At 36.3% G+C, this 23,929-nt stretch overlaps 1 protein-coding gene across 6 annotated transcripts in view; it reads right to left on the bottom strand.

The window, feature by feature from the left end:
- CKAP5 (cytoskeleton associated protein 5) overlaps positions 1-23,929 on the bottom strand; it is a 111,436-nt gene that overhangs the window by 4,101 nt on the left and 83,406 nt on the right. For all 6 annotated transcript variants that reach the window (XM_081279042.1, XM_081279045.1, XM_081279046.1 and 3 more), the window contains 18 exons: positions 22,420-22,614; positions 21,937-22,072; positions 20,047-20,135; positions 18,197-18,322; positions 16,748-16,897; positions 16,273-16,476; positions 15,962-16,097; positions 15,203-15,396; positions 13,481-13,653; positions 12,146-12,319; positions 11,777-11,897; positions 4,900-5,079; positions 4,060-4,247; positions 3,167-3,242; positions 2,273-2,461; positions 2,039-2,176; positions 1,435-1,518; positions 1,188-1,347 (listed from right to left, as the gene is read on the bottom strand). In XM_081279042.1, the coding sequence (XP_081135168.1) occupies positions 1,188-1,347; positions 1,435-1,518; positions 2,039-2,176; positions 2,273-2,461; positions 3,167-3,242; positions 4,060-4,247; positions 4,900-5,079; positions 11,777-11,897; positions 12,146-12,319; positions 13,481-13,653; positions 15,203-15,396; positions 15,962-16,097; positions 16,273-16,476; positions 16,748-16,897; positions 18,197-18,322; positions 20,047-20,135; positions 21,937-22,072; positions 22,420-22,614 (2,713 nt within the window). The remainder of the gene's footprint in view (positions 1-1,187; positions 1,348-1,434; positions 1,519-2,038; positions 2,177-2,272; positions 2,462-3,166; positions 3,243-4,059; positions 4,248-4,899; positions 5,080-11,776; positions 11,898-12,145; positions 12,320-13,480; positions 13,654-15,202; positions 15,397-15,961; positions 16,098-16,272; positions 16,477-16,747; positions 16,898-18,196; positions 18,323-20,046; positions 20,136-21,936; positions 22,073-22,419; positions 22,615-23,929) is intronic.

Consider the following 23,929-nt stretch of genomic DNA (forward strand, 5'->3'; position numbering starts at 1 on the left):
GCCTGTGTGTTCTGGAAACAACAAGTGGGCTAGTGGGGCTGAAGAGTAGTAGATGAGGTCCCAGAGATATCAGGGGGTCAGACAATGCAGGGTCTCTAAGACCTTTATAAGGGCTTGCTTTTGTTTCTGCTGAGTGAAGGCTTCTGGAGAATGTTTGAGAAGACTCATTCTGATGCAATGTGTGGTTGTGAATATTGGAAAGCAAGGGTGGAAACAGGAAGATCAAACAGAAGGGCAGTGCTGCTCTAGTCCAGGTGAGGGGTAATGATGTATCTGACCCAGTAAGAATAAAGGTGAGTGACTCCGGAGGCTGAAGCAAGAGGTTCACAAGTTGAAGGCCAGCTTCAGCAACTGAGGAAGACCCTGTCTCAAAATAAAGCATAAAAAGGGCTGGGGATGTAGCCCAGCGGTAAAGTACACCTGGGTTAATCCCCAGTGCAAAAAAAAAAAAAAAAAAAAAAACCAAAAAAGAAAGAAAGAAGGAAGGAAGAAAGGAAGGGAGGGAGGGGGTAGTAGGGAGGGAAAAGATTTCCATGCATACATGAGTTTTTCAGGGCGAACCCAACTACTATGTATAACTAACAAAGCTTTAATTTAAAACAAACAAAAAAAAAAAAAAAACAGAGCCGGGTGTGGTGGTACATGCCTGTAATTCAGCATCTTGGGAGGCCAAGGCAGGAGGCTAAAAGCCAGCCTCAGCAAATTAGTGAGTCCTTAAACAACTTAGTAAGACCCTGTCTCTAAATAAAATACAAAATAGGGCTGGGGGGACTGGGGCTGTGGCTCAGTGGTAGAGCGCTCGCCTAGCATGTACAAGGGTTTGATCTTCAGAACCACATAAAAATAAATAAAAATAAAGGTATTAAAAAAAAAATAGGGCTGGGGATGTGGCTCAGTGGTTGAATGCCCTTGGGTTCAATCCCCAGTACCAAAAAAAAAAAAGGAGAAGTGTGAATGGATCCTGAAAACATGATTTGCAGATAGAGCCAAAAAGATTTCCTGACAGAGGAATTCCAAAAGCTCAGATTCTAACCAAACTAGAAGAAATGTTTTCTTCAATCAAAATGGAGAAGAGTACAAATGGAGCAGGATTGATTGGAATATATGAGCTTAGTTTCTGACGTGTTGAATTTGTGAACCGTGAGCTATATTGAGCTTATTCTTAAAGTTATGAAAGGAAACCATACCTGTTGAAGTGGGAATACGGCCTTTGCCCTCCCTCTCCATCTCAATCACCCGAAGGCCTCTTTCAACATAGCTCTGGAAGAACTGTGAGGAATTTTTCAGAAATGGTTCAATGTCAGCATCTGAATATTTCTTCTTATATTCATATAACTCTGCTAGGCCCTGTAAACAAGAGGTGGGGATAGATATCAATTAGTGCCCCTTTTCCACAAAGCAGATCCTCATTTGGTTTAATATTTCCATTCTCACCTCTTTAGTGTTTTCTTTAGATCCAATCTTCTTAAAAATCTCAGCTAAGAAATCATTCACTTTGGCCTTTGATGCTTTTTCATCCTGAAAAATTGGAAAGATATAAGAAAGGTCAGGTTAGACTTATTAATTAGGAGCCAATGGTTGGATATCAACAGAAAATATCTCAAAGTCTGGACCTTAATGGTATGTTCCTGCAGTTAATGGAGACACCAGCACTGCAGAGTCTGCAGCAGAACACCACTCTGGGTTACGGATGGCTCCATTCCCTGGTTTCCACCTCAACTCGATGAAAGTGGATACCAATTAAATAGAGCTCACAGTGTATTTATCAGTACCACTGCTTTGGGCAGAGGCAAAAAAAAAAAAAAAAAAAAAAAAAAAAAACCCAAAAAACAAAAACCTTCCTTGAGGACCAAAACACCACATGATTATTAGTTTATATTTTAAAATTTCAAGGTGGAAATGGTTACAGCATCACAACAGAAGACTAATTAGATCAATCCCTCACCTTGAGCCTTCAGTCTCTGGATGACCTAAATTTTAGACCAGATCTTTTCCAGTAAAACCTCATTCCCTCAATCTTTCCTATCAGGCCACTCACTATTCGAGATGCTCCCTTTTCTGTCTCCTTATCAGACTTGCTCCCAGACTGGTCCATACTATGCTTCATCATCCGGCAGAGGTGGGCCTCCAGTTCAGACTCATTCTTGTTGTCAATCATCGTGAGGTGGTCTAAGATCTTAGGGAGAAACAAACATATTCAAATAGAAGCCATGTCCTTTCCATGATGTTCTTTCAAGCACCCTTAGAGATTAGTTGTTATTCTCTCACTCACCTTGGGTCCTTTTAATTTGCATAAGGTGTGTAGCAAGGTTTTTAGGGTCCTTATGGGAAATTCACTTTTGCATTGCTTCAGTTTCTCTTTGGGGAAGACCTTCATGAAAATGTGAATGTCCAGAAGAATTCTGTCCAGGTTAATGCTATTGATAGTGTCAGGCAATAGTCTAACCATTCTCCAGAGACACTATTGAAAAAAGAAGTTAGGAGTGACTAAAGAATGAGGACAATTTTTCATTATTCATCTTTCTCAAGCTCAGGGGTCATATTTAAAAGATGGTCAGGGATATAAATGTGATCATATCCTTCCAATTCAGCTGCTACAACATGAAAAATTTTAATCATTTCATCAAGTCATGGAATCAAGTGTGACAAGTCATCCATCTACTCATCTACCTCCACTTCTCCCTCCCACTCCCCAGAGACAGGGGACATTATTTAATACTATGAAAATGTGGACCTTAGTACCTGAAAATAATTTAAACTCCTTAACTAAATCTAACCCAAGGAGACAAAATATTTTATACTACTGCAGTGCAATAATAGTATTATAATTTTATAGATATGATCATTTGGAGTCTTTTGTGAAAGAGACCAACATATTATAGGGCTACACACATATTATTCCCCCTCAAAGAAATGAAAATTTGTCTCATTGAACTTCTTGCCTTTTGATTCTAGAAAAAGTGGTAAAATAGCTATAAAGTAGCTCTTCCTTTTAACTTAGGCCAAGAAATTTTTGGCCTGAGCTTAGTGTATAAATTGGAAGATCAACTATATTTTTTTATTGGTTTTGGTTGACTCAGCCAATGTCTTAGCTCAAACTTCCTTTCCCCATATGTTAACAAAGTGATTGTGTCTTTTGAAAGAAATCAAATCATTTCAACTTTACCTTCATAACAAGCTCTGAGAATTTGGGAGAACTGGCTGTTGCTAGTAGGCTGTCTTGGAGCAAAACAAGTAGCGCACTAGAAAAACCACCAACACAATAGCATTAGTTAAGTTTCAAAATTCATTCTAATTAAAGTCATTAATCAAAAGGCAATATGTGAATATACTCAGGAACTGTCTTTATTACTTGACATTCAATTTTTTGTACCAGGGATTGAACTCAGGGACACTCAACCACTGAGTCACATCCCCAGCCCTATATTATATTTTTTTAAGTGTCAGGGTCTCACTGAGCTGCTCAGCACCTCACCATTACTGAGGCTGGCTTTGAACTCGTGATCCTTCCGCCTCAGCCTCCTGAGCTGCTGGGATTACAAGCATGCACGACTGCGCCTGGCTTGACATCCAATTATTTAAAAAAAAAAAGTCATCATTTAAGCTTTCAGCACTCAGTAAAGAGATAATGCTTATCATTCTATTTTTCATGTCATTGGTAGCTGAAAGATATCTACTTGAAATGTACACATTAGCAGATATAACTGACATATTTTATAGTCCTCTTCTAGCAGTTTTCTTCGAGAAAACTCATGGTTGTTACTTGGCTTACTGATTTGATATTAGTTTTAGGGGTTATCCCTGGCTAGAATACCTTTGGTCCACGTGGAAGAAGAGTAATAAAAAAACAAACAACTTATTAAGCAAACCTCAAATTACAACTGATCTAGTGACTTTTTTATTTCTTTCTTTCACTGAGCTATATATCTCCAGCCATTTTTTATTTTGAGATAGGGTACTGCTAAATTGCTCAAGATATTGCCAAGTTGACTTTCTGATTTCTATGTGTAGACTAAAGAGAGGCTGTTCTAGAATCTACTGCTAAAAGTATAAATATACCTCAGGATGTTGGTCTGGTCTGACTTCTCCAGAACCTTTACCACCAAGAGGTTCACAGAGCGGATCACCTGTTGTCCTTCTTCTAGATCTTCAATACGAGAATCCAGCATTAAGGTGATCAGGCCATGCATCAGGTCTTTCAGTACTCCAGTGGAGGCTTCCCGGGCCAGGCTCTCTATCTGAAATAGCTATCCAGTCCTAACTGTGTTAGGGAGGTTAAAACTCAATATTTGGAGCAAAGAAGATAAGTGTGATGGCATATTCTAATAAACATTCAATTATATTATAGTTTCAAAGCTCAGTCTTGAACCATTATATGGAAGTCTTTGATAATAGCCAAAATTCTTTTTGTGTGTGTGTGTGTGTGTACTAGAGAGTTAACCTAGGGGTGCTCAAACATGAGCTTCATCCCAGCCCTTTTTCTATATTTTGAGATAGGGTCTTGCTAAGTTGCTTAGGCTAGACCTCATTAAATTCCTAAGGCTAGTCTTAAAATTGTGTCTTCCTGCCTCAGACTCCCACATCTGGCTTATAATAGCATTTTAAAAGACAGCACATTTATCTGTGAAAAGCCAAATAGGGATTATACTGTATGATGGAGAAACTATCAGGAAGCAGAATTTTGGATAGCAGGTAAACATTCTACTTTATACCCTAATAATAAAGTAAACTGGAATGTATTCCAATACTCAATGCAAGTAAGCATCACCTTGCCATATATCATATATGGAAAATTATGTCAAATGACTCACTGCAATACCCGCACTGAGAACCTGGTTTGAGAAACTGGGTGGGAAGAAAAGATCAAAGGGAAGCTCCAATTCTGCAGAAGTGGCTTACCGAAATCATGTTGCCAATGATACAGCTATACAACTTGATGATCTCGTCCTTCTCCAACTTCTCGTCTGCCATATGTGTGTTGTAGATGAGTCTTAATTGCATGAACGTGGCTATCAGGAACTGATCAATGTGGCCAGACATAGCTTCAGCTTTGTCTTCCTGTCTCAGGACCTCATCTATCTGATAATAAAAATTCAAGATTTATTTTTCATATTTCGTACTGAAACCACATAGGACTTCTATAGAGTATATTAACAAAACACTTCCAATATCTTACCTTTCATAAAGCTTTGTGCATAAATATCTAGTCCTTATAGATTCAAACATTCAACATATATTTACTGAGCAAGATACTATTAAGTGAATTAGTTGTGGATCCTATTCTAAAAGGCTCATTGTCTAGTTCAGGGAATAATAATTCCTATGTTTAAATGTTCAATTTATTAAAAGAGTTCCTTTTAGACTCCTTATAGGACTGATATTATTATCTCCAGTCAAAAATAAAAAGACTGTATAAAGAAATAAAGGCTGGGCATGTAGCCTAGTGGTAGAGTGCTAATCCAGTATGTTGGAAGGGACCCGGGTTAGATCCCAGTGCTACGGAGGAAAAAAGTAAAAGATTAAAAAAAAAAAAAAAAAAAAGGAAGAGACCCATTTATGAGAAAAATGAGGCTCAGAAAGCTCAAATTAGTCCAACCTCAAATTTGAGATTTTCCGCACCTTGATCCAGTGGGGTTTAGTATACTGGTTGTCACTAATGGTAAAATATATATCTCCTATAAACTAGTAGAAGGATAGATTTTTTTTTTTAAAGTTATTATATTTTTAGGGCTGGGGATGTGGCTCAAGTGGTAGCGCGTTCGCCTGGCATGCGTGCGGCCCGGGTTCGATCCTCAGCACCACATACCAACGAAGATGTTGTGTCCGCCGAGAACTAAAAAATAAATATTAAAAATTCTCTCTCTCTCTCTCACTCTCTCTTTAAAAAAAAAAAGTTATTATATTTTTATACTTTTATTTATTTTTATGTGGTGCTGAGGATTGAACCCAGTGCCTCACACATGCTAGGCAAGTGCTCTACCACTGAGCTAGAACCTTAACCCCCACCTTTTTTGCTTTTTATTAGAACTTTATAGTTATATATATATTGAGCTTTTTTTCTTTTTCTGTCTTTTTTTTTTTTTTGAGTGCTGGGGATTGAACTCAGGGCCTCAGGCAAACTAAGCACACAAAAATAACTTTAAATAATACCCCAAGGCAACCATGGTAAATCTTCAGTAACCCTCCTTTTGAGTACAACTCCAGTTTGTGTGTGTGTGTTACAGTGGGGCCTCCTGGTGTTGTAGAAGCTATGGTCTTACTTTCATTATCTCTTTAAGTATGCAGACCTCATAAGCACAATTTTATGTAACTGGAAATGTTAACAATGATGTTTCAACATGAACACCATAAAAAATATTATATTCTTTTGGGAGACTTACTCCTTCCCATGGTGACTAACATTAAGAACCTGGCATATATTATTTCACGTTCACAATATCATATAAAAGTGCATGTATACACATATACAGATAGGATCAAGGTTTTAGGTATTGTTTATTTCATAATAAGATCGTAGCCAGGCATGGTGACACACATCTGTAATCCCAGTAGCTTGGCAGGCTGAGACAGGAGGACTGAAAATTCAAGGCCAGCCTTGGCAATTTAGCGAGGCCATTAAGCAACCTAGTGAGAACCTTGTTTCAGAATAAAAATAAAAAGGGCAGGGGGAGCTGGGATTGTGGCTCAGTGGTAGAGCACTCGCCTAGCATGTGTGAGGCACTGGGTTCAATTCTCAGCACTGCATATAAATAAATGAATAAAGGTCTATCAATGTTATCAATGTCTAAAAAAATTAAATTTAAAAAGGACGGTGTGTGTGTGTGTGTGTGTGTGTGTGCGCGCGCGCGCTGGGGTTGTGGCTCAGCAGTAGAGCTCGCCTAGCATGCACGAGGCCCTCGGTTTGATCCTCAGCACCACATAAAAATAAATGAATAATAAATAAAATAAAATATAAAAAATAATATAAAAAAATAAATGAATAAAATAAAGATATTGTGCCCAACTTAAAAAAAAAATTTAAACAAAAAAAGGACAGGGGATGTGGTTCAGTGGTTAAGCACCTCTGGGTTCATTCCCTGGTACCAAAGAGAAAAAATAAAGAAGATTATTGGTTGGGATTGGGGTTTAGCTGTACAGTGCTCACCTAGCACGTGCAAGGCCCTGGGTTTGATCCTCAGCACCACAGAAAATAAATGAATAATGGGGCTGGAGTTGTGGCTCAGCGGTAGAGTGCTCGCCTAGCATGCATGAGGCACTGGGTTCAATCCTCAGCACCACATAAAAATAAAATAAAGATATTGTATTCACATAAAACTGAAAAAAATGAATAAAAAAGGTCTTTTGTCCAACTATAACTAAAAAATAAATATTAAAAAATAAAAATAAAAAGAATAAATATTATAAACCAGCTATGATGGTGTACACCAAGCCTGTAATCCCAGTGATTTGGGAGGCTGAGGCAGGAGGAATACAAGTTCAAGGTTAGCCTTGGTAAGTTAGTGAGACTGTTTCAAAATAAAAAGGGCTACAGGTGTAGCTCAGTTGTAGAATGCTTACAGTAGATATACTTCTCTGCATCTAGTTTTCTAATTCAAAAGAAAATTATGAAACAACCCTAAAGTTAGTAGGAATAATCTATTTTTAAATGTTGCATAATAACCCACGTATGCATGAACCAAAATTTTCTCATTCTTTCTCTTACTAATGAACTTCCAGTGTTTTTACTTTGGCTGTTGTCTAATAAGTATTTTTGTATGTATATGTGTGTGTGTGTACATATATATATATGCGCTTGTGGTTTTATTTCTAAGAGAGTTCAGAGTATAATTTATCTGGGGAATATAATGCTTTTTTTGGGTGCTGGTCCTTGTGCATGCTAAGTAGCTATCATGTTAAGTAGCTAACAATTCATATTTCTACATTTAACACAAGAGAACTGCTTTTCCAGCATCTTTACAGCTATATGTATTACTACTTTTTGCCAGTTTTTTGGTTAATAGTGATTATCTTTTTTTATTTAAATATTTATTATTTTTAGTTTTCGGCGGACACAACATCTTTGTTTGTATGTGCTGAGGATTGAACCCGGGCCGCACGCATGCCAGGCGAGCGCGCTACCGCTTAAGCCACATCCCCAGCCCATGATTATCTTTTTTTTTAATGGATTCTTTCTTTCTCTCTCTCTCTTTCTTTCATTCACGGTGCTGAGGATCGAACCCAGGGTCTCGCATGTGCGAGGCGAGCACTCTACCGCTGAGCCACAAACCCAGCCCGTTTTTTATTTTTATAAGCAGCAGCACTTATAAGTGAATTCTAACCTTATTATTTCCTACTTTTAAATTCCTTCAGATTTTTTTCCCCCTAATTTCTATGGTTACTAAATCTTTATTTTAGTCTTTCATAAATAATAAATGCATTTCAGGCAGCATACCTTTCTTGAGTTTTACTTTTTTTTCCCCCCATTTTGGTACTAGGGATTGAATCTAGGCTGCATCTCCAGTCCTTTTTATGTTTTAATTTTGAGATAGGGTCTTGCTCAATTGTCCAAGCTGGCCTCAAACTTGTTATCTTCCTGCCTAAGCCTCCTGAGACTCTAGGATTACAGGCATATGCCATGCATTTGACAGAATTTTACTTTTCCAGTAGTTTTGCAGTGCATTATTTTCCTATTCACCATCAGAATTTTTATCTATTTATGTATGTATCTATTTTTGTGGTTCTGGGACTTGAACCTAGGGCTTCATTCATGCTAGGCAAGCACTCTACTCTCCCCAAATCATAATTATTTTTTGGATAAAAAGGCTATTTAGGGGCAATTTCACACTTTCAAAGTAGTCAGTATTTTTTATGACACTATTTATATGATTTATTTTTGAAAATGATCAGTGGAGATATGGAAAACAAATTATCTTTTCTGAGATTGTAAAGTTCCATGTATGAGTACATATTAAATTAAATCTAGTTTATTATTTTCTAACATTCTTTTTTAAAAATTGTTTTAAGAAAATGTTGGTGGATCTTTATTCTATTCATTTTCTTATAAGTGGTGCTGAGAATCGAACCCAGTGCCTCACACATGCTAGGCAAGTGCTATACTACTGAGCCACAACTCCAGTCCAATATTCTTTTTTTTTTTTTAACTGTAGTTTAAATATCATATAGCATAAGGTACAGATCCTAAGAGTACAACTTAATGACATTCTTCAAGTGTATACATCTGTGTACCTGCCATTGAGAATAAGCTCTAGGACATCTATTACACCAGAAGACCTCTTCCTCACCCTCCAACTTGGTACTGTTCCCTCCACCAGGGTTACTACTATATCTTATTACTTTTCTTACTACTATCCTGACTTCTAAACTGATAAAATTATTCAGATTTCCCTGTATCTTTACTTATTTTTGTCTACTGTATCTAAATCTCTCAATATATAACTTGCATTTCACTTTCCTTTGATGCACAGAAGTTTGAAAAAATTTTAATGTAGTTAAAATTTTCTATTGTTTTTTTGTGTAGCTTTAAAGAGATTCTTTCCTCCTACCTTGAAGCCAAAGATGTTCTCCTATTAAGTTTTGCTTCTCACATCTAGGTCTTTAATCCATCTGAAATATATTTTGGTGTAGGAAATAGCAAACTAATTATACTGTTGTTCTCATGGAAAATAATTAGTCCTAGCAATATCTACTGATTAATCAGCATTTATGAGAGATTTTTAATGTCCTCATCCCTTGATCAGGACAGTATCTTAATAACAGTGACTCTGTAACCTCTGCTGATACAAGTCTTCTCCAGTGTGTTATGTTTTAAAATTGTCTTTATACTTCTTAGGCCCTTCCATCTCCAGATACATTTTAGAATAATCTTCTCAAATTGCAAACAAACTTTTTGAGATTTTGATAGGAAATGCACTGAATTTATGGAGTAGACAACTGGTATCTTTCTAATCCTGAATCTTGTAAACAGTATATTTCCATCTGGAAATTCTCTAATGTCATTCAATAAAGCTTTACAGTTCTCTGTGAAGGTCTTATATACATACTGCTTAATTTACTCCCCAAAACTTAGCATCATTATTGTTGACAGTTCAATCTTTTTAAATTTTTATTTTCTTTAGCATAATAATGTGGTTTTATTTTAAATGTTTCTTTCTAGCAATACATAACAGTAGAATGCATTTTTTTTTTTTTTTTTTTTGGTTGGGGGCTACCAGAGATTGAACTCAGGGGCACTCAACCACTGAACCTTAGCCCTTTTTTGTATTTTATTTAGAGACAGAATCTTACAGAGTTGCTTAAGTCCTTGCTAAATTGCTGAGGCTGGTTTTGAACTCACAATCCTCCTGATTCAGCTTCCCTAGCCATTGGAATTATAGGTGTGAGCCACTGTGGCCACTGTGCTTGGCAGTAGAATCCATTTTGACATAATTATAAAAGCATGGAATAGATCTTGTTCTAATTCAATCTCCGTACCCTCCCTTCCCCCACCCCCTGGCTCTTCTCCCTCTACTGATCTCATCTTTTTAATATGGGGAGAATTAAATTTCTTTTGGTTTCAGGATTGAACTTAGGGTTGCTTTACCACAGAGCTATATACCTGTCCCTTTTCATTTTTTTTATTTTGAGACAGGTTCTTGCTAAATTGCAGAGACTGGCCTTGAACTTGTGATCCTCCTGCCTCAGCCTCCCAAATGCTAGGATTACGAGTGTGGGCCACCACACCCAGGCTTGATTCATGTTTTAAAAAGTGTAACACACACTCCCCATTCTGTGCCACCCCACACATTATACCCCATACCCAACACATGTGGACATCTTCCTCACTTTTCATGGGTTGGCTCCCTGCATGGACATCCTCTTCAACCTGCTTAGCCTCTGACTCCCAATTCTCTGCCACCCTTCTTTTAAGGACACCCTCATGATACTTGGGGTTTGAGATCCTCACGCTGGGCCACTATAGCTTCCTATTCTCACCCACTCACCACAACTGTGGGTGTACATCTAGCTCTGCCCTAATAGCTTCAAGATTGGACTATTAGGGAAGGGAAACAGATGAAGAGAACAATTTTTTAAAAACATATTGCTTCTGTTAGGGATGCAGCACAAGCATAAAGGTGTTTGATTAACATGTATAAGGTGTGCGCGCGCGCGCACATACACACACACACACACACACACACAGTAGCTTCTTTAACATTTTCTAATGGTTTCCCATCATTCGTAAAATCCAAACAACTTACCCTTGGACTTGTCAAGAAAGCCCTATATGAAGTGGTCACCCTCTGCCTCTCAAACCTCATTCTATACCATTATTCTACTCCCTGCACCCTATGCCCATATCTACATGGATCTTCCACTGTTTTCTTGAACACAGAAAGCTCATTCCTACCCTATAGCCTTGTGTACTAGCTGTTCCCTTCATTTGGAATGTTCTTACCTCTTATCTGCATATCCTGTTATTAAGACTTTCCCTGATCACTCAATCTAAGAAATTATTCAGTCCCTCTCCCATCACCCTACCTTTTCACAACAGTTACTACTACCTGACATCTTCTTGTTGACTTATCTCTGTATACTAAATTCTAAGTAAGTTCCATGACAGCTGGTCTCACTGGTCCCATTCCAGCATCTGTGCATAAATGCAATTACAAAAATGCAAGGTTTTATTACAGCTATGTCCTTTGAGGCAAGTGATGACTGAGTGTACTTTTTTCCTCACAAAAGTGACTTGGCTGGGGAGCAATTTATCATTCTCATTACCTGTGAGCATTCCCATTACCTGTGTCAGAGCTTGGATACTTGTGTTGATGTCACCACTGGCTACTTGGGAGATAATGAAATTGATTGTGGATGCTGTATTACTGTGCATATCATCAAAGTGTGGAGAAACAGCTCGGATCCTAGAGAGTAGAACAAAGGGGAAAATTCAATCTCCATTACAAAACATTCCAAAGAGTGGGAATTATGCAATTCCCCTCTAGAACCAGGTCTTAATAAAAAAAAAAAAAACAAAAAAAAAACAAAACTGCTATCAGCCAAAGAGTAATCAGTTCTAAGAAGTTTTAACTGCACATTTCCACTGAGGGCTCTTTTCGGATATATCCTCTGATGATCATTAACTGCTTATACTTAAATAAGTTGAACTTACTTGGGTTCAGGAATAAGGACTGGTTCAAAAATGTCATCCAGTTTGTGCTGAACAAGTTCTGGCATTTCACATCGAACTGTACCATTGTCATTCTCAATCTCATCTAGATCCAGCTGGAATTCTCGGCGAACCATTTGGGCTGCCTCAGGATGCCCACTCATGCTTCGGGCTTGGCTAAAGGAAGCAAAAAGAGGCTCCTGAACTAAGACAGACTTCTTAACCACAGGGCAAGAGTATAACTGACAGCTGACTCAAAGCTTCAAGACAGATGTTCAACTTCTGGTTTCAGCCCCCCTGAATGATTGAAGTCCTTGAGTCTAAGAAAGGTACCTTAGGCAATAACACTGCACTGGTTCATGAATGTCCTGAGAGTAGATAAGTTTAATAGTACTTACATTACCAGACAAGTTAGAAGTATTATCATTAATTTGCTAAAGTTAACAAAACTTGTACTTAGTTCTATTCCATATGGAACAGAAAATAACGTGTATTTATATGATTCAGACTCACTATGTATGGGCAAAAACAAAAGAAAAATATAGACTAGCTGGTGTTTTTCCACCAAATTAATCAGTGTTTAAGTTTTTCTAATCATAAACATTGCATCAGTCCATGTATACTTTGAAGGACAGTCACCCCTTTTTAAGCATCGTCACTCAACAGGTCATGGCCAGCATTATACCTCAGAAATAGGTATGTGATGTTTCCAAATTCAATTTGGTTAAAATTATACTCATGACACAACCCAGAATAGAGCTGTCTTGCTTAGAAGGCAGTATTTTGAGTCCCAAGCCAATTCTGGGTTGCATACTTTTTATTTAGCCTTATTTCAAGAACAAGAACCCGAGCACAACTAAATATAACCCAAGGAAAAAGGCAAATCAGTTTTTTAGCCACATTATAGTGAGGTGCCATTTCTGCTATCTACTGGACTTTTATGGCAGGCATGATATTTATGAATACCCTCTTTTCCTGGTTATAAACTCTAAGCCAGTCAGCCTCCAGAGGGGATGAATCCATGTTAGAAGTTAGAAAGATATAAGAGCCCTGCTAATGAAAATTAGCAGGCAGTACTTACATCCTATAAGTGCGATACATAATTCTGTCCACGGAAAAGCAGTGAAAGAAGGCACAAGACCATTTAGAAGTGGTTTTGAGACAAAGACAAAGACAATGAAGACTGAAAGATTAAACATTTGGTTACAAGACATTTACCCAGACACTCTGTCATGCATGATAATGACAAGAACTCAAGATTATGTTACAGGACAAGCTCTGAGCACACAAAGCTAAGTCCATAGAGATGCTCCCAGACAACTATCTCCATCCACATACTTGAGTTTGGAGGACATGTCTTCAGCTGGTCCCTTGCGTAGCATGTTAGCATTGGAGCTTATGTTCTGCATGCGCTGAGGTTTCTCTTCCACCTGTTTCATTGGTGCAGTAGAGGGCCTCTTTGCAGATCGCTTAATCCTCTCCTCAAGCATACTCATATCCTTTTCAGAAAGCTGTGAGACCAAATTTAACTTATTAGCATATCCATCTATAAAAATATGTGGATAATTAAAAACCTAATTAGAAGATTCAAGAATTATGTTGAAGCTACTATGCTAGGATTTTACTTTCAAAAACACTATATTATTAAATAACTGCTATTAATATCTGCCTACCTATAACAAGAGAAATTATAAAAAAAGGAAAGGATACAAAAATAAACTACTGATAATTACAATTTTTTTTTTTAGAGAAGAGACACACATGAATGCATTTTTACTCAAATTTATTTTACAGTGTAATTTTTAATTTCAATATGGGCAATTATTTTTTTTTAAAGAGAGAATGTGAGAGAGAGAATTTTTTTAATATTTATTTTTTAGTTTTTGACGGTCACAACATCTTTCTTTGTATGTGGTGCTGAGGATCAAACCCGGGCCGCACGCATGCCAGGCGAGCGTGCTACTGCACTTGAGCCACATCCCCAGTCCCTAATTACAATTTTATTAAGAGTTCAAAACTTAGATGAAGTTTCCTTGTTTTTGTTTTGTTACTACTAACTTGCTGGGTTGATTATGAACAAGAATCTTCATTTCTGGACATTTATAAAATTCCTACCTGTTTTCTCTCTTTCAACTGGGTGGCAGTAAAGATTTGATTAGATATAAGTAAATTAATTTAAGTGTAGGGTATATAAATGGTGCTAGGATGAGGTAACTGGAGTGAAAAACTGAGTATTAGCCATAGTACTGACTGGCTCAAAGGAAGCAAGGAGTTAGAAGCAGAATCTAATGTGTCTGAAAAAGTGGCTTGGAGCTGTAGGCTCAACATGTTTTCTTTTCCTTTTAAGATGGGGTCTTGTGAGCTGGGGTTGTGGCTCAGTGGTAGAGCGCTCACCTAGCAGGTGCTAGGTCCTGGGTTCTATCCTCAGCACCATATAAAAATAAATAAAATAAAGGTATTATGTCCAACTTCAATTAAAAAGTAAATATTTTAAAAAACCCACCAAAAACAAAAACAAACAAACAAAAAACAAAACAAAACAAAACAAAAAAAAAAAGAAAGAAAAAATATGGGGTCCTGTTATCTTGTTCAGGCTGGCCTCAAACTCACAATCCTCCTGCCTGAGCCTCATGAATAGCTAGGAATACTGGCATGCTTTTGATATGACAGGTAACAGTAGATAAAAAGTACTCCCTTGGGAACTATGTAACTAAAAACCAAATGCATTAAAAACTACAGAGCAGATTGCTGCGTAGAATTTAAATCCTAGACCAGCTCAGATTTCTTCATGTATAAATAGCTCTTATGTCTAAAGCAAACTGGTACAAATAGAACACTAAGAAAAGAAAATCTGATTTCCAGTAAAACAAAGCATAAATGGCCTTCAATTATTAGAGAATCCTCAATTGTCTATCTGGATTCTAGGATACACTGATGAGTCGAGTTTACTAACAAGTGGAAAAACTTAGGTATAGTTGATACTGCAGGACACTTGGCACCTAAGACACCTTGGAATACTTTTTATAAAACGCTGACACCACCCAGAGAAAAGTCACTCACATTTCCAATCAGTTTGAACACTTGATCTCCATGTACATTGTATACTGTTACAATGGTGTTGAGTGCAGCATTTCGTACAGCATTGTCTCGGTCACCTATGTGAATAGCAATCTCTTTTAAGGCTTTTCCTGGGGTTGGCTGGCAAACATTCATGCCATAAGACTCGACTAGACATCCCAGCTCTTCCAGGCACTCTGTTGGGGAGAAAAAGAACTAGATTACTGAGAATCAATGCACATGTGGCATACAGACTTCTCTTTTATAGGAAAGATTCCCTTTGGCATACATGAAGATTAAAATCTTATTCAAGCTCTACCTAGAGTTTTTTCTTGTATTCTGCCTCTTCTCAATGAAACAATGGTATTATAGAAAGTACTCCTGAAAGAAACGGATGTCTGTGAGTCAGATGGCCCCTGTGCACCTGATTTTGTCACCAGGGTAGTACTGAATGGTGTCTATATCACCCGATACCGACTCCATCAGTGTGCAACTCATCACTCTCACAGTCTAAATCAAAAGGTTGGCATCAACTACAAAGACACTGAAGAAATGTCCTTGTGTGTCTACAAACTATTTCTACAAGGGGGTCACTGTTGTAGACACTCACATCTCAATTTTAATTGTATAGACTGGTGGTATACCTCAGTGGCAGAGCACTTAACTAGCAAGTCTCTGGGTCTGATCCTCAGCATAACAAAAATAAACAAACAAACAAACAAATAAATAAATAAAAATAAAAAATAAAACAGTCTGCTTCACCTGCTCTCTGCTTAGAGTTTTTGGATTTGGTTCCTTCCATGATGAAGGGGAACATCTTGCTGGCTGGGTAGACAAGGCACATCCGATTCAGGATGGCACGAACATCTTTACGAATGACATCCTTTGGTTCTCCAACCTAGTCAACAAGGAAAATAAAGGCAAGATCATTCCTTGGCCACATCATGCATTACTGTATCTTGAAAGAGGAAAGGCATGAGGATATAAAAGAAAAAGAAAGAGGGAATAAATGTACAAAAACTGAAGTCAATTGGGAGCTTAAGCAATCTCCCAGGGTGAGAACAACATATTACCTTGAGGATGAGATAGGGAATGAAGGAAGATGCTTCATTCTCAGTAAGATGATATTCCTCCTCACTCAGCAGGGTAAAGAGCAATTTTAAATATTCCAGTGCTTTCATTAGGACGCTTGTATTGGTGTCAAAAAAACGTAGGGTAAGCCATTTTAAGATAAGATCCAGGCAACCAATGACACCTTCTTTTTCACTCTCCAAGTGCTTAAAATAAAACAAAACCCCACAAATGAGACTGTATAAAATTTTAAATTCTATCAGGCAAATACTTTTAAAATTTTACTGCATCCTTAAGAAAAAAAAAAGCTAGATTTTTAAGCCTTCAATTAAGACCTAAGAAATAAATTTATTTATTACATAAGAACTGAAAACATGGTATATTCAACTTCTTCTTTCCAGGCACTCTGATTATTTTATAGGGCTTAGTATTCTCACATGACTGAGATACATGCACATTTATCTATTGCAGACTTACATCAACCATGACAGCAAGGGCCTTATTGTGATGCTGAAAGTCTGAGTGAAACATCTCATCTTGTAACCATTTAGCTACACAGCTAGACATTTGAGTCTTGAGTTGTTCAATATATTCATCCCGTGGGGTAGTAAAATTCCATTTCAGCACCTGAAAAAAAAAAAAATTAAAGAGAGTTTGGATATAAAGTATTCAACTGAAATGAAGTAGAGAGCCTTATTTAAAGCAGCTGCAGGACTCAATAAATTTTGAATATTAAAATTGAAAAAGCACGTACCATTTTTTGGTATCTAATACATATATACATAAAGACCTACATTCAAAGATGTCTATGGCAGCACAGCTTGTAGTTGTCAAAAACCAGAAACAACCTAAAATGTTCAACATAATGGATAGGCGATAAAGAAGATATGCATATATAATGTGCCAGTAAAACGAAGTCACACACAGAATATTTATGATATTTTAAACATCATTAAAAGCAAAAGACATAGAACAAGTAGTACACTCTCTGAGGTGGGAGACAGGAAAGAAAGACATGCTTTTCATAGATACTTTAAAGACTATACTTTGTACTTGTTATATCATTTGAATTTCTGTTTTTAAAAACAATATATAAACTGAGCCGATGCAGAGGTGCACACCACTAATCCCAGTGACTTAAAGGCTAAGCAGGAGGATCATAAGTTCAAGGTCAGCCTTAGCAAATTAATGATGAAGCTCTAAGCAACTTAGTGAAAAAGGGCTGGGGATTAGTTCAGTGGTAGAGCACCAGAGCTTAATTCCCAATACTGTTAATAAACAAAAAATTTACATATTTTGGAAAAACAAATTTTAAACACTTAATAAAACCAATGATTTTTTTTTTTTTTTTTGCTTTGTGGAGCTGAGGATCAAACCCAGGGCCTTATGTATGCCCTGTAAGAGATCTACTACTGAGCCCAAGTGAAGTGATTGATCTAATCAAATATATATTTACTAAATCTTCATTTCAAAATACTACATACAGGGACAGGATTGTTGCTCAGTGGTAGAGTGCTTGCCTAGCATGTATGAAGCACTGGGTTTAATCCTTGGCACCCCTTTAACAAAAATAAATAAATAAAATAAAGTTATAAAAAAAAAGACATTACATACAAGAAAGATAAAGAAGCAGTCCATTGCATGTGTTCAATTAATAAAAACAAATGAATACTTATAATGTTTGATTAAAAAAAAAAGCAAAAGACTACAAAGTTACTTCTACTTAGAGGAAAAACAGGCACTAGGGCCTATAGTACTTTTTGTACCAATTACTGTTCTCGTACAGTAATCTTTGAGAATAAAGTACTATATAAGTAAAAGATTCAGTTAATTATCAGGTATTTAAAAATATGAATTTCATTCAGACTGAAAAGCTATTTATAAGTAACAAAATAAAACAAAGATAAGCAAAAAACTCTTCCTTACCTTCAATCCTTTTTCATCTTTCATTCTTTGCTCCTTTCCATTTGAAACAATAATAAAAATAGGCCCAGATTTGTCTTCATCTTCCTTTAAGCTGGTTTTGCTTGGCACTTTCTTTCCTTGTATACCCTACAACCAAAGTTCAGGGAATATTGATTAGTTAGGCCACTTCTACAGAATATGATGTTGCTGCCCAGGAAAAGGGCATTTTTACAAAAACCAGAGACATCTCTCTATATTATATTCCAACATGAAAGAAACAGTTGATACAAAATAAGTTTTTGTACTGTTTTCTCTAGAACTATCAGTTAGCTCTTGAGCTGGCAAGAAATATAGTTGGAAAAGCTATTACCTCTCTTAGTCTGAGTCACAGTCAATTTTTGTTTATTGGATAATTCTTTGCTTTCTTGAAATCTGATATTCTTTTATCTTTCATATTAATGATATTTTGAATGACATTTAAAACATTTCATATCACTTAGTTGAGAAAGCTCTTTTATTTCTCCCTATATTTATTTAATGTATCTATCAAAACAGCATAACTGGACCCCCTTTGAACCTTCTCCTAAAGTTGGTAGAAACACTTTAATGCTTATTCACTAATGTAGTTTTTAAAAATAATTCAAGATTTAGAATCTTTGTATCAGGTGAAAAGAAAATAGTGGGTTACAGTACATATAATTAAGGCAAAATTCAAATTTCATTACTGGAATTATTATTAGTATAAATGTAGCAAGAATTTACTATTTCTAGTTGGCCAGAATTTCTTTCTAGTCCAAACATTGAAGTCATTAATCAAAACAAATATGAGACTGCTTATGTAAAATTGTTTGTAAACTGCAAAGACAGGAAAAAAAAATTATGGCACTTAGAACAGAGTCAAAAATACTTCAATGCACTTGTGATCAAAATACTAAAATAAGCACTTGCTCATTTTAGGATAAGGAAGGAAGGACAGGAAAAGAACAACTTCAGTGCATAGTTTAGAAGATAATTACCCATTTAAATAACTCAAAGCTAAAGGACCCAAGCAGAGGGAAGAAAAATAGACAACTGTAATATATTTAAAGAAAGACTAGAAATTATCTATCTACTCTCTGATGGGAGTATAATAATAAGAGTACTGAGTAATATCTTATAATTTTTCATCCATTGCATATAGTTAATGAAACTGTTTTCTTCATTTAGATTTACTACTATTATACACTTCTATAATTTTCCTTTTGTAAGTATTAAATAATCAACAGTCTGAATGCAATGACCAGCTCAGAACTTTGATAAAAGTAACTGATAATTTGCTATGATTCAAAAATTAAATGAAAAAATTACCTGGGGCTTAGTTAAAAAATGAAACCCAAGAATGTATTTCTTTAAATCATCCAACTCTGCATGGTTATTGAAAAAATTAGTGATTCAAGTCCCACTGGCATAAGGACAAAAGGTATTTCTTCTAGACTATCAGAACACCTTCTAGTATTATGACTTAACTGAGCCAAATTGGAAGAGAGCTGATTACTATTCTTCTCGCAAATCCATATCAGTCTAAAGTGACCATTCTGCATATGCTTCCTTCTCTTTTCACTACTGCAAATCTTCCCTAGAGATCTGTATAACAGGAACCATGAGAGCAGGGTATCTGTTGTGGGGGGGGGGGTGTGTGTGTCTTACTAAAATGGATTGGAAACATAGCTCAATGGTATAGTGTTCCTGGATTCAATCTCAAATACTTAAAAAAAAAAAAAGTGATGTTCTATATACAATATACAATATGATCTTTCCTAATAGAATGACAACGCAATGTGTAAAACAAATGCAAGAGCAAATCTACATCTAAGTACGCTGAGTTTACACACCTTTACTTTAGAGGAAACCCCTGGAGCTTTGGCCTTTCTTGGATCAGGTTTAGCTTCTATGGTGCTGGAAACAGAATCTTCAACAGGTGCTTTGAGAAAGAAAGCATGTAAGATAAGGGTAAATTCTAATAATAACCCTTTTTATTTTGGGAAGGTTATACTAAGATAATAAGAAAACCAACCAGCAGTCTTAAACAAATCAATTTATAAGGTATTTTCAGTTAGTTTTTTTTTTTTTTACTAGTCTTTTTTCTCCCCAAATTCCTATTTTAGCATAACCTTAAAAAAGTAATTCAGGCAGGGCACAGTGGCACATGGTTGTAATTCCAGAGTCTCAAGAGGTTGAGACAGGAGAATCAAAAGTTTGAGGACAGCCTGGGCAACTTAACAAGACCCTCTCACAAAAAAAGTGATGGGATGTAGTGCAGTGGGACAAAGTGTTCAATCCTCAGAATTGGGGGTATAGGAAGAAAAAAGAAAATTCAGAAAGTCTACATCTCTATGTAAAATTGTGGATGTGTAACCGACGTGATTCTGCAATCTGCATTTGGGGTAAAATTGGGGGTTCATAACCCACTTCAATCTAATGTATGAAATATGATATGTCAAGAGCTTTGTAATGTTGTGAACAACCAATTAAAAAAAAAAAAAAGAAAGTCTACATCTCCTTTAACAACATTTAAATGGCAGTTTTAGCCAGGTGCAGTGGTACATGACTGTAATTCTAGTATCTAGGGAGTCTGAGGCAGGACCAGTGCAAGGTGGAGGCCAGCCTCAGCAACTGTAAGAGCCTACATCAAAATAAAAATTAAAAGGATTGGGGATGTATCTCAGTGGTAAAGCACCTCAGGCTTCAATCTTCAATATCAAAAACAAAAAACTCCTATAGTTTTAAAATTATCTTCAAATAAGGATTAAAAAATCACTTTTTGTCAGATTAGTACTGCCTTAATTGTAGTGTCTGTCATCTCTGAAACTGATTACCTGGGACAATGAAACTGAGATTCATTATCTTGTACGTAGTAATTCCAATAAATGTTAAAACTGAATATGTATGTTGATATGAAGAGTTTTACAGATGCAAAATTTCTAACTTTATAGCATCAATAATTTTTAAACTGCTAAATAGAATATTTTTATGTTTAATCAAGAAGTCTTTTTTAAAAAATATTTTTTTAGTTATACATGGGCACAAAATCTTTATTTTGTCTATTTATTTTTATGTGGTTCTGAGGATCGAACCTCACATACACAAGGCAAGAGTTCTCTCACTGAGCCACAACCCCAGCCCAACAAGAAGTCTTGAAATGAAGTGATTATACATTACAGAATTTTAACATAGGAATGAAGAAATTGAGAATATTCCTTTAAACATTAGTAGGGACTGGAACAAAGTTCAGTGGTTGTGTGTACTTTGTATGTACAAAGCCCTAGGTTCAAACCCCAGCACATGAGCGCGCGTGCATGCGCACACACACACATACACACACAATAGTAAATATTTGAATGGATTAGTAAAAAAGCAGGTAGCCAAGTGTGGTAAAAGGAGAACTCATTTGTGACTTAAGTAGAATTTTAAGCTGGCTTAGGCACTGGCTATTTGTCCTTATGCAAGTCACTAACCTCTTTGAGTTTCCTCATCTGCTAATAAAGTGGTTTAAACTAGATTTTCCCAATTCCTACTCTAACTGGAATAAACAATGTTAGAAAACAGTTGTAGAAATCTTAAAAACAGCATGGAATACTTTGAGAATTACCCTTGGAAACCAAATTAATCACTGTCATAACCTTAGCACAATTCCTGGCTCAATAAAAGGATGAAAACTGGATATCTTTTAGAGTTTCCTTAGGTTATTTCCTTTCCCTTCAACCTTCTCAAAACAGAGTTACCTGATGTAGGCTGGAATTTGGCTGGAGCTGACCCTCCCATTGGTTTGGATGTTGCTTTAGCAGGCGCAGCAGGCTTGGCTGGCATGTTAGCTTTGGCTTTCTCTAGCATGGCCAATACTTGATCTTTAGAAGTTGGCTACAGAGAGAATGTAACATAAATGAGAGGTAACATAAATGGTATACTCATACTAAGCTTACTAACAGATATGCTGTCAAATGACTGAGCTGCTAGCTTTGAAATACCAATGAAGGGAGGCAGCACTCAGTGCAAGAGAAACAATACACATTATGAAGTCACACTCAAGTTGCTATCATTCTGGAAGGTCACAGTTTTCACCCTGTAGGGCTGGCAGACTCTCAGAAATTCTACAATGCTAATTATTCTATTTTTGCTCTCATTAGGATTTCAAATATGATACTTTGCTTATATAAATTCATGTTCAATAGTTTACTAATGGCTTTAACAGCAGCAGCAAGTGGTACCTTTAGTTTCCCAGTAGCCTTAGCCATTTTTTCATATCCTAAGTGCATCATAAAGAATGGCAAAGCATCTTGGGCCTTCTTTCGTACATCTCCATTTCGATCTTCTAGGCAGGAGTAAAGATGAGGAACACAAAGGATAAGGTCTGTGGGGGTGGAACGAAGAGTAGGTAGTTTCTCAGCCAGCCAGCCCAGAAGCTGCCAAAAGAAAGAAAGATTAATCACACTTCAAATGGAAAATTGTTATTATTTGTGATCTCAGGCTTAATGATTTCATTAGTTACCAACACTGAATTAATTCTTATGCTACAAATTTTCCAATATGAAATCAGTATTTTTTATTGCTCAAGAACATTGTTATGTTGCTGGGTGCCACAATGCATGCTTGTAATTTTGGCAACTCAGCAGGCTGAGGCAGGAGGGTTGAAAATTTGAGGGCAGCTTTAGCAAATTAGTGAAGCCTAACCGAGTTAGCAAAATCCTTTTTCTTTTCTTTTCTCTGTCTTTTCTTTGGTAGTGGGAATTGAATCCAGAGGTGCTTTACCACTGAGCCACATCCCTAGCCCTCCTTTTTATTTTAAGATAAGGCCTAAATTTTTGAGACTGAACTTGAACTTGTGATCCTCCTGCCATAGCCTCCTGAGTTGCTGGGATTATCAGCGTTTACCACCATCCTCTGTTTCGCAAAGTTCTGTCTCAAAACAAAAAATAAGGACAAGGGATGTAGACCAGTGGTAAAGAATCCGTGGGTACAATCCCCATACAAAAAACAAAACCAAAAACACTTGTGTTACATTAAAATAATACGTGCAATGATGACAATCATCTTTAAGATAAGGACATAGGATCATCTTTGGGCATTACATTATAAAGTTTTAATAGTTTTTTTTTTTTAAATGGTATAGCAGTAACCTGGAGTATTCTACCACTTGTTTTTATTTTGAAATTGGGTCTTACTAAGTTGCCAAGATTGGCTTCAAACTTGTGATCCTCCTACCTTAGCCTCCCAAGTCATTGGGATTATAGGCATGTGTCACCATACCCGGTTCTAAATATATTTTAGGTGACTTTGGGATTGAACCAGAACTTTGTATATGATAAGCAAGTGCTCTACCATTAAGTCACGTCCCCAGCCTCCTTAATATATTTTAAAGATGAAAAACTTTCACTTACCTTCTTTAAATTCTAAAAAATATTTAAAGACCCAAAACATTTATTTGATCAGATGACAAATTCTATTAAGACTTCTATTTTATGAAATTTTTGTATATATATATATATTTTTTTTTATATAATTTTTCTATACTCCTAAAATAACTCACATCTCTATTTTTTCACTGAAATTTTTATTAAGATAATTACAGATTCACTTGCAATTATAAGAACACATAAAGATCCCAATTTCCTTCATTTATAACACATTACAAATGTATACTAAAATATCACAACCAGGCTATTGATACTGATACAATTCAGTGATCTTATTTTACTTGTACTCTTTTGTGTATGAATA

Source organism: Spermophilus citellus, assembly GCF_964194105.1.
Source record: "Spermophilus citellus genome assembly, chromosome: 2".
Classification (NCBI taxonomy): Eukaryota; Metazoa; Chordata; class Mammalia; order Rodentia; family Sciuridae; genus Spermophilus; species Spermophilus citellus.